The 10,768-nt window shown below is 42.9% G+C and overlaps 2 protein-coding genes across 3 annotated transcripts; one reads left to right on the top strand and one right to left on the bottom strand.

The window, feature by feature from the left end:
• Positions 1–179: 179 nt before the first annotated feature.
• LOC117567026 (pre-rRNA-processing protein TSR1 homolog) lies at positions 180–2,937 on the top strand. The gene is made up of 3 exons (XM_034246727.2): positions 180–390; positions 450–2,005; positions 2,075–2,937. Exons 1-3 carry the CDS (start codon positions 285–287, stop codon positions 2,855–2,857), a joined length of 2,445 nt encoding a protein of 814 aa, XP_034102618.1. The 5' UTR covers positions 180–284; the 3' UTR covers positions 2,858–2,937.
• Positions 2,887–10,331, bottom strand: LOC117567025 (TBC1 domain family member 9). Of its 2 annotated transcripts, XM_034246726.2 has the most exons (11): positions 10,020–10,331; positions 9,335–9,501; positions 7,141–7,399; positions 6,522–7,083; positions 6,313–6,461; positions 4,867–6,253; positions 4,584–4,801; positions 4,206–4,453; positions 3,750–4,103; positions 3,593–3,687; positions 2,887–3,537 (listed from the first exon to the last, which is right to left on the bottom strand). In XM_034246726.2, exons 1-11 carry the CDS (start codon positions 10,061–10,063, stop codon positions 3,196–3,198), a joined length of 3,825 nt encoding a protein of 1,274 aa, XP_034102617.1. In that variant the 5' UTR covers positions 10,064–10,331; the 3' UTR covers positions 2,887–3,195. The 2 variants fall into 2 exon arrangements, with proteins under 2 accessions (XP_034102617.1, XP_034102615.1); XM_034246724.2 differs by having other exon boundaries at positions 3,750–4,453.
• Between the last annotated feature and the right edge of the window lie 437 nt (positions 10,332–10,768).

Raw genomic sequence — 10,768 nt, forward strand, 5'->3', positions numbered from 1 at the left:
AAATATACCATAACAACAAATACATATTTACATTGAATGTGGTTAAAAAACAAACAACTTGCTGTTTTATTTGAATTTTCGCGCTCTGCAGTGTAAAAACATTTGTTACGCTTGCAACACTATGAATTGCGTGTGGTCACACTTTGCGCAGCTGCCATCGATATCCCGATTCAACGATATCGATATCTTTTGGAAACATGTGCTTGCCTCGCCTGTAAAGAAAACAATACGGTTTAAAAATATTGATAATTTCGCTTTAATTTGTGGTAATAAATAAGCCAAACATGGCGGATCATACATTTCATCGGCCTGGTCCGTTAAAGCAAACGAATAAGGCGCATAAAACCGGACGTCATCGCTCCAAAGGCGCCATCGACAATGCAGTAAAAGGTTTGTCTTGTGTTTTGCACCTCAACAACAAGTGCAGCATTAACTTGTATTGTTTTTAGGCAAAGTTGGCTTGAAGGCCATTTCGCATAAGCACAAGCAACAGCAACGCAAGGAGCAGCGACGCAATCAAATGAATCAGCTGCGCAAAAACAAACGCGATGAAGTGCTGCAGCAGAAGCGTCAACTTGGTGGCCAAAACACGGCTCCGTTTCTGGTCTGTTTGCTGCCGATGCACGAGCAAATCGATGCCTACTCTGCATTGGCCATACTGGAGAGTTGCGACAGCGAGATTGTGGTGGAGAAATCAGGCAGCGGCATTGTTTACATGAATTTACCGCGATTCAAGCAACGTTTCGCCTTTGTGGTGCCTCCCATTGGACGTGGGAACGAGTTGATTGTGCTCGACTATCTGAAGGTGTGCGACACAACGCTGATGCTAACCTCTGCCTCGTTTGGTGACGATGAGATCTTCGATCGCTGGGGACAGCGGGTGTTCAACATGATTTCAGCTCAGGGCATTCCCACACCTGTTGTTGCTCTGATGGATCTCGAGTCCATAAATCCCAAGCGTCGCACAGCTGCCAAGCAGGCGGCACAAAAGTTCATCACCAAGTTGCTGCCAGAAGAGAAGTTAATGCAGCTGGATAGCTCAGGTGAAGGATTGAATGTGATGCGACGCATTGGAGGGCAAAAGAAACGTGTGCTTCATAACGTCAAGAATCGTCCACATCTGTTTGGCGATATCGTGGAATATGTGCCCAACGGTGAGCTCGGTACGCTAAAAATAACTGGTTTTCTGCGTGGTCAATCGTTGAATGTGAACGGATTAGTGCATATACCCGGTCTTGGCGATTATCAGTTGGGTCAAGTCGATGGACCACCCGATCCTTACAAACTGGACAAGAGTCGCGAAGGCGAGTCCACGGAGGTGCGCGTATTGGCTGTCAGCAACCCGGCTAAGCAAACGTCGCTGCAAGCGGAGAATATACCTGATCCTATGGATGCGGAGCAAACGTGGCCAACGGAGGAGGAAATCGAGGCCTCCCAAAAGGAAACCAAGAAGACGCGTCTAATCAAACGTGTGCCAAAAGGTTACAGTGATTATCAAGCTGCCTGGATACCCGATGTCGAGGAGGTAGAGGACAAGGACGGTGATGACGACGACGACGATGAGGATGATGAAGATATGAGTGACGATGAAGAGGACGAGGATGAGGACTTCATGTCCTGTGACAATAAATCGTTTGAGGATGAGTACGAGAAGCGTGACTCGGACACAGAAGAGTATTTGGACAGTGTTTCCGTTTCCTCGGAAGCAGCGATCAATGACGAAAAGTATGATCAGCAAATGGACTTCCAGGAGGAGCGTGAATCTCTGCAAAAACTGCAGCAGGCGCGCACGGATCAGCTGTGGCCTGATGAGATCGATACGCCACTCGATGTGCCGGCTCACGAGCGTTTCCAAAAGTATCGAGGCCTCGAATCGTTCCGCACCTCGCCCTGGGATGCCAAAGAGAATCTTCCCAGCGATTATGCGCGCATCTATCAGTTTAAGAACTTCGATCGTACCAAGCGACGCATCCTCACAGAGGCTAAGGATTTCGTGGGAATTCAGGTGAGTGATTTAAGCTTATTTATTTAATCACTTAATTAAAGTGTTAATTGGATTCCTTCCTATTTCTAGCCCGGTTTGTACATCACGCTGCATGTGATCAACGTGTCCCAAAGCCGCTGGGATGCTTTCCGATCCGCACAGTACACCGACAACGTGATTGTCTACGGCATGTTGCCGCATGAACATCAGATGTGTGTGATGAATGTGGTGTTGCAGCGCATCCCTGACTCTGAGGTGCCTCTCAAGTCCAAGGAGCAACTGATTGTGCAGTGTGGCTATCGCCGATTTGTCGTCAATCCCATTTACAGTCAGCACACCAACGGGGATAAGCACAAGTTTGAACGGTTCTTCAGACCTTACGAAACTGTTTGCGCCACTTTCTATGCGCCCATACAGTTTCCACCCTCTGCCATACTGGCGTTCAAGGTGAATCCCGATTCTACACTTGCTTTGGTGGCACGTGGTCGCCTGCTCTCCTGCAATCCGGATCGCATTGTGCTAAAGCGTGTGGTGCTTAGTGGACATCCGATGCGCATCAATCGTAAATCGGCCACCATACGCTACATGTTCTTCTACAAGGAGGACGTGGAGTACTTCAAGCCGGTGAAACTACGCACCAAATGCGGTCGTCTGGGTCACATTAAGGAATCGCTGGGCACACACGGTCACATGAAGTGCTATTTCGATGGCCAGCTGCGTTCCTATGACACCGCCTTCATGTATCTCTACAAACGCGTCTTCCCCAAGTGGAACTATGAGGAGTGTCTGGTGCGGAGCGCGGAGCATGCTCGCCAGGAGTCGGCGGCGCGAAGGAACTCAAAGCAGCTGGAGGATGTGGAAATGGATCAGTAGTAAATGAGTTGATGTGTGTATATTAATTATGTCGATATATAACTGTGCATATATATTGAAATAAATTTGCCACACATTAAGTTGGACTTTCATCTTTTCATATAATGTAATAATAATAGGTATAATAGAACTATATATTCACAAACAATTGGCTTAACTAATTCGGATAGTAGACGGGTACACAACACATACATATTTATATATAAAACGGTATATAACGACGGTTCAAGCCGCATTGCACAGTTCTATCTGTTGAGGGAAGTTGGGGTTGGTGGATAGAGAGTTTCTTTTTATGGCTAATACATTGGGTTCTACGGGAGAGAGATTAAGGGGGGAATTTAGTAGTTGTAGTTGGTGGACAAGCATTTGCGTCGCTTCTTCTGCAGCTGTTCGATCTGCTCCACAATGCGTGTGCTCGTCTGGAATGCCTTCTCAATGCATTCGCATGTGAGCGCTGTGGCGATAAACTGTTTGATGGATATGTGCCAACCATCAGAGATGTTCGTGCTGCTGCTGCTGCCACTGCTCGTTGTGTTTGTTGTTCTTGTGGTTGCAGCGGCTCCTCCACCCGCAGCGGCTGCTTTGGCCTGTCGCAGCTCCTCCTCGAGCGCAATAAACAGACGCGTTGTGCTGCTCGGCTCTGCAGCCGGCGTTGTCGGATTGCCATTGTTATCCGGTTGCTGTAATTAAGGATCACATTAATAGCACTCTAGAGAAGAGAAAATATGAACTTACCTCATCTCCACTGCCAGCTAAATTCAGCTGTGTAAAGCTTTCCAAGCTCGGCTCTTTTTTGATATTGCTGTTGCCCAACTCAATGAGATTTTCATCTGTCAAAGTGAAAAAGAAAATGCTTAAATATTCGATAGTTGCTACAGTTCGCGTTACTTACATGCTCGTCGCATATCTTCGTCCTGCACACAACCCATGATCTCGATAATGCTACGCCACAGCAGCTGGAAATTCTCTTTACGCATATGCGGCACTGGCGAATGGCCGCCAGCGGCTCCCTCACTGGGTTGATCCAGCAAATAGCCCAGACTGCCCAGGCTGCGTGTGTCCGTAGCGTTGGAGTCGGCACGATCAAGACGTGTGGCTGCAACCAGATCGCTGATCTGCGAGAAATTCGATATAGTCTCAACGTTCAGTAGCATTTGCTCGGCGGCTGTAGCCGCATTTGAACCAGCTGCTGCTGCTGATGCAGCCCCAGCTGTCGTTGGGGGCGTCATGCGGGCCGCTCCCAAATCTGAAATATCCGAAAATGTGTCAATCGATTCGTAACGTCCCTGCTGGTGTAGGCCGATGTCGTAGTCGTCCTCCTGCCCAGCATCAGTGCGTGTTGCAGTACCCGACAGTCCGGCTAGACCAGCAGCACCCGGCAGATCCACATAGAACGTCGAGTTGCGATGCGCCAGCGACGAGGCATTCGAGTTCAGCGATAGATTCGGTGTGCGTGACAAGTCCATGAATGTGTTGCCCGATATGCCAGCCAGATTATGCAAATGCTGTGTGGCGCTGATCAAGGCAAAGTCATCGGCATCGAAGTTTTGATCCGATGGCGATGGCAGCGCTTCAATCGACTCGGAGGCATCATCACTGTAAGCAAGACATAAAAAATATTAGCATACATTCGAAAGCGAAAAAGTAACATAAAAAAAGTTTTCTTTTTTAATTTGCAGTTGGCTCTAAATAAGAGTAACTCTTCTACTTTATAATAAAGCCTTACTCAAAGAAATCCTCCGCTTCGATGGCCTCCTCGGCATCGTCTTTGGTGCGTGGACGTGGACGACGAGTGCGCTCAATTTCCGCCTTCGACAGCAGCGGCGGCAAATGCAGCACAAACAACAGCTTCAACTTCTCCGTGCTCTTGTTGGAGCAAACCAAGCCCAAGGCGTTAACGAGCTGTCCAAAGTCCAGCTGTCCCGTGCCCTTCTTATCCGTGAGCTGATTAAAAAGAAAATTTCCATTAAAATCATATAACAAATATGTGCAAAAATATTGCGACTTACCCTGAACAGCTTCTCGGCTATGTCGACGCTGACGCATTTGCGCCAAGGCGTCAGCTCGCTGAAAAGCGTGTGGAATACTTCATAGTTAACTGAATAGGCCTCATGGCGTCCACTGCCGCCGCCTGGCATAATATCACGTGCGGGCGATTGATGATGCTGCAGCTGTGGCGCCTCACTCAAGCTTTGTGTCTTCTGCTGCTGCTGAACCGACTTTAGCACCAGCTTCTCCTCTCTGATAATCGTGAGCAGCGTATGCAGCTCAAGGCGCTCGAAGTATGGGTTCTGGACATGCGCCTTCACAATAGTCTTCTCGTTGTCAATGTCAAATTGTCGCACAGTGAGTCGACGATGTTTATTTCTCAACTCCTCGATGCGTTGTTGCGTGAGCTCTGCACCGAATTTCGTATACGCCTCGTAGATGAGAGTCTGCACTGTTTGGGTTTGGGGGCGTTCTTGTCTGCGCTTGTCTGTGGGCGGTGGCACTTGATACTCTGGATTGTAGATGCCCTCCAAATACGTTTGCAATACCAGCATAGCTTCGCCATCGTCCTGACAATCGAGCAGCTTGTCTCGATTCCATTCGATGATTTGCAGCGAAATCATAAATATGATTTTGGCGCCCTCGTAGAAAAAACAATCGAGAATTTGCAGCGAACTCTCGTAGCTGATGACGCTAATGAATATGGTGAGGAACCAGGAGATGGAGATCATCTTGATGACACCCAATCGCTCCAGATGTTCATGCAAATCGGATAGATGCGTTGCCACCAACTCATTGAGCACACCTTGATCGATTTGGGCACCCACAATCTTGTCCTGGTAATAGTCAGGCAATAGATTCTCGCAGAGCGCCGCCAGCATCCAGAAGGCGTTCTCCTCATCACAAAACAATAGAAATACCGATGATACAATGTTCATGGCCTGACAGTAGCCAACCTGCGGATTCCGTAATGCATACGCTTGGAGCACGCGTCGCAAGGCGCCAATGCCATCAGTGCATTGGAAAGCCGGATGTTCTGGTAGCGAGCGTGGTAAATCACGATCGATCTCGTCGTGGACAAAGCTATTTTTAATGCAGGCAGCCTTCTCTACGAGATCCTCATACAGTCCAGGATTCATTTCCTTGTCATGTATGGCGCCCGAGAAGATGAGCCAAATCTCCTGTCGCAATTTATCCGGTATGCCTTCCACAATCAAATTGATCACATCTGTAGTGCGAAACATCGCAATGCCACGTCCAAAATCACGAAAATGATCCTCCCATCTTGCTAACTTCTGTTCCTGTTTCTTCTGTATGTCGGGACTGAACTGCGTCTTGAATGTGTTGAGTAAAGCAGTCTGCTTACTCCAGGATATATCATATTTAGCGCGCTCCCTGCTCACGGGACTGTAAGAAAAATTACACTGAAATACTTTATATTACTTAAATTAGAAAAAATATCTTACATGTGTATGCGGGAAAGCAGATCTGTGATCTTGGAGATGAGCACTTCACGATCGACAATCTTTGAGAACATAAAGGGCACATTATCCGACGAAAAAATGACAATCTGGTTGTCATAACGCTGCTGGCCATCGTCCTTCTTCTCGACGCTCTGCAAATAGTAATATTAATCAAGTAATTGCTTATAAAAGTTTCTTAACATTTAACTCACCTTAATAGTCTTCATGGGTATGACAAGGCTAACCAAATCCTTGACATCGCTGCGAAAGCAGAAGAAATTGGGCGAGAGATAAATGTAGCCGGCATGAAAACGCTTCGAGTACGGCGTCCAGATATCCGCCTTGATTTTGCCATCAATAATTTCTGTTTGTGGTAGACGGAAATAAACTCGAAACTCTTCGGATTTCTGACGTGCTGTCAAGTCTCGCAGGAGCACAGGTTCCTTCGACATCTTTGTGGCAAAGCGTGTGTAATTCGATGTGTCGTGATCGACAACAGGACTCTCTGGATCCTGTATCAGCTTTTGTATGGCCATCTTATTGAGCTGCTCGATGAGAGCATGCGCCTTACTTGCATTAAAGATCAGCGTAAAATTGTAGGTCATGTTATTGGTAGTCTTCAAATATATTGTTTTGCCACTGCGACTGATGTCCTCCAATTCCGCAAAACGTATGATACGCTTAATCTCCTCGCTCAAGAGATAGGAATAGAAGCAGACATGATTCAGCGAGATGTACAATTGTCCTTGCCTTGGTATTTTGTTCTTGACATATCTGCAGAAAAACAAAGAAATTAACAAACTGTTCAATTCTTGGGACTATTGCACTTACGTGGCTGAATACGAGTTGACCAGACGCTCCTCTTCGGGCATTTTGAAGATTTTTCGAAACTGTGAGGTCATCACTTTAAAGTCCGGCGATTCACCGGTATCGTCTTGATTATTTTGAGCATACAGCGATTGTATTTTGCAGATTGTAAAGTTTGTCACTTCCTCCTCATTTTCCATTTCATTGAGCACACTGAAGAGATTCGTTTGCAGCCATTCCCAGTCCTTTACGATCTCGTCTTGCGTCAGACCAATTGCAATTTCTAGCGATAAGGAATAATCATAATAATAACTATTAGAAAACCGTGCTCTCATAATTTGTAATGCTATCAAATAAACAATTCTATATACTGTGTTACTTTGAGTTATCTAAGGGGGGTGACACATTTGCTGAGCTATCAGAACAATTTATTAATACAGCAAATGAGTATTTATATTTAATATGTTTTAAATGCAACCTAAAGCTGTTTAAAGATCTCATTGTCTGCGGTCAAAACTTACAAATTAAATGGAAATGGAAATAGAAAAAAGTTGTTCGAGGTTTAAAATAAAATTGTTTTAAAAATAATTGTAGCATTTCATTTATGCGGGCAAAAGTCCCCAAGGAATTGAACTCATATATTTACAGTCTTTATTATTACGCAGCAAAAATAAATACAGCTGCTTGCTATAGATTTCTTTTCGCCTGTTACTTGAGCTGATTTTTACGATATATGTGCATATGTAAGATTGTTATGTTTGTGGAACACACAAACCTAGATATCAGCTGAACAAACAAACAATCAGATATCGGCAACATGTGAATTTGTATTATAAATGAATATATTTCAAATGCTTGATTGAAGACATTTGAACCCGAATGTCAACAGAGTTCAATACTGACAGCATAAATTGTACAAAATATTGCCAAAATCACCAGTCAAATTTCAATTCAATTTAACAGTTTTCTTCTGAGCTAAAATTTACACAAATTGTTTTCGTTTTCTGATCTTTCAATTCGCTTGTTTATTTGTATATAGACCTTCTTAGCGCTCCTCTACTTTCGATTGGTATGAGCTTAATACCACACATATTAATTTTATTCAAGATACTTAGTTATGTTTAAAAGAACAATGGAAGAGATCAAAGTCAATGTATTTCTGAAAATTGCATTGTTTTCTAGCTTTATATAAATTTTAAAGGACATATAATAATCATAATCCATAAATATAGGTACTGTAATCAATGATATTTCCTTTTCAGTGCATTCACTGCAAAGTTCTTTGTTAAAAGTAAAAATGTATTGAGTAGTGAACTTTACTAAGGCTAACCATTGAATTATTGCTTTTGATACGTGACATTATGTCGCATTTACTATATTTTATTCATTAAGATCAGCTAACGCTATAAGTATTCACACTCTTGTCTCTCTTGTCTCTTTTATATTATTTCCATTCCTTAGTAGTATTATATTACCTATTCATTATTATTTATTGTCCTATCATTATTAACTGACACATTTATTGTTTGTTTACTTAATAATTATTGTACACAGCATTAAAAGTTTACTTCTGTGTTCCATAATGGTACAGTCTGTGTTTAATGTGATTAAATATCTTTACCTGCTTATCGATAATAAGATCTGCCTAGGTACACATATTTCCGTCTTTTCAAATTATCTATACATTCTTTTTAATTTCCATTTTTTAAAATATATCAATTTTTTCTCTCATTTTATATTACTCTTATTTTCAAGTATTCTTTTCTTGTATCATTGAACTTTTTATGTTCACTTAAATATTATACTCTATATAGTATACAGTGAAAACTCAGAATTGATATCATATATATATGACATATATATCATCTTTTACTGTACAGTCTGTCTTTAAAGCCACTCAAAGACACTTCATAAACATCTTTACCCATTCATAGACACTTCAAAAACATCTTTACCTGCGTAACGAGAACCCAGAAGTACACTCTATTAATTGTAAATGTGTGAAGACATTCGTCCCACTGCAACACAAATCTATCGCATACATATATACGTATAACACATGTATGGATCTGCCTTTCCCAGTGTGTATGCAGTGGATGAGTCAGTGAGTCGCCGAGTGAATGGACAATACTTCCCCCACCCATACCCCAATATGTATACCTCTCTTTCGCTGATAAGGTGCTAAACGGGAGGTAGAAAGGGGAGATGGCAAACCTACCGTAAGAAACTTCGGAGGAGGGCGTCTGATGCAGTATGCGATATGGCGCCGGTTTGGTGCTCATGACGCTGTCAAATGTGCCCACCAGCATGGATCCAAAGCCACGAGATTCGCCGTGCCCGCGTCGCTTTTGTAGCACAAAATATTTGGAATACATTTCAGCGATCCTGTAACAGAAAAAAGGGGAATCAAAAAATAAACATCATAAATACTCAAATAGACGAGCGGGTGCATGTGAGTGTGCGTGTGAGTTGGGAGTGTGTTGGTATTACGCAGCAACAAAAACAGTTGTGCTGCGAACCACAACAGAAAAACAAAAAAAGAACAATCATATGTATGTATATTTTGAAGCTCTCGCTGACTCTTTGTTCAGAAACTGTGCTTGGAGAATCTGTGCAGGGAGAACGAGCAAGAGCAGAGTTGGTGACTTGAACTCTGCTCAATTAGTTATCAGCTTATAGTTCGCGAAAGAAACAACAACAACAATAACAAAGCCACACAATACATGCATACACCTACACGAAAATACTGTTGTGTTATGCGTGCGTGTGTGTGTGTACTTTAAATTAATCAGCTGCTGGAATTGCGGGTGCGGGGGAATTTCGATGGCTGTGCACAGCATCCCAATGCATAGTTAAAGAAGGCAACACCCCCTAGTTGTGAAATTAATTTTGCTTTAACTTACCAGAAAGGCGATGGGAGCAGCAAATCCTTCGGTTGAATCCACATCTTGCTGTTTGTTGTTTTTTATTTTTCTGCTGAACAAGTCGTCAAATTATCGTTTCATCAATTTTCATAGTTTGCCCATGAAGAAAAAACGAAAACACGCCAAGAAAAGCGAGCAGTGTTTGTGCGTCGCGTTTTGTTACATCTGCGGCAAAATCAATTCGTATGCAATGCGAATTGTACACCTTACAATTACTTAGTTGCTTAAACCACGCAGCGAATGCACTTTTTATTAACTTGTCGTTTGTCCGTCGTGCTCACGTTTGTTGTTGTTTTCTGAGAGCTCAAGAAACATCGTTGGCACTATCGATGCATCGATAGATTGAATTGTTTTTTAATATCGATTTGTGATCGTAGAATTCTTGGCCAACATAATGTGGAAATTCATTACGAATTATTTATTTATTATTTTCTTAAAGACATAAGTTTTGTTTAAAGCATTTTATGTTAACTTTTATTATGTGGTTTGCATTTGCTCGTATTTCGATAAGATATACCAAATTCACCTGTCAGCTGGTTTCTCTTCGTTTAACATTGCGGTATATTTCCAAAAATGAGCAAGAAGCCGCGAATTTTTAAACAGCTTGTTATTTCTGAGTATTTTACGCTTTATAAGTGGTCTCCTTCTACAGATCATAGTTTTAATAAATAATATTCTATTGTAGAAAATACGAAATGAAAAATCAATTTATTTTTCCATTCGTCCGC

The sequence above is a fragment of the Drosophila albomicans genome, chromosome 3, assembly GCF_009650485.2.
Source record: "Drosophila albomicans strain 15112-1751.03 chromosome 3, ASM965048v2, whole genome shotgun sequence".
Taxonomy (NCBI): Eukaryota; Metazoa; Arthropoda; class Insecta; order Diptera; family Drosophilidae; genus Drosophila; species Drosophila albomicans.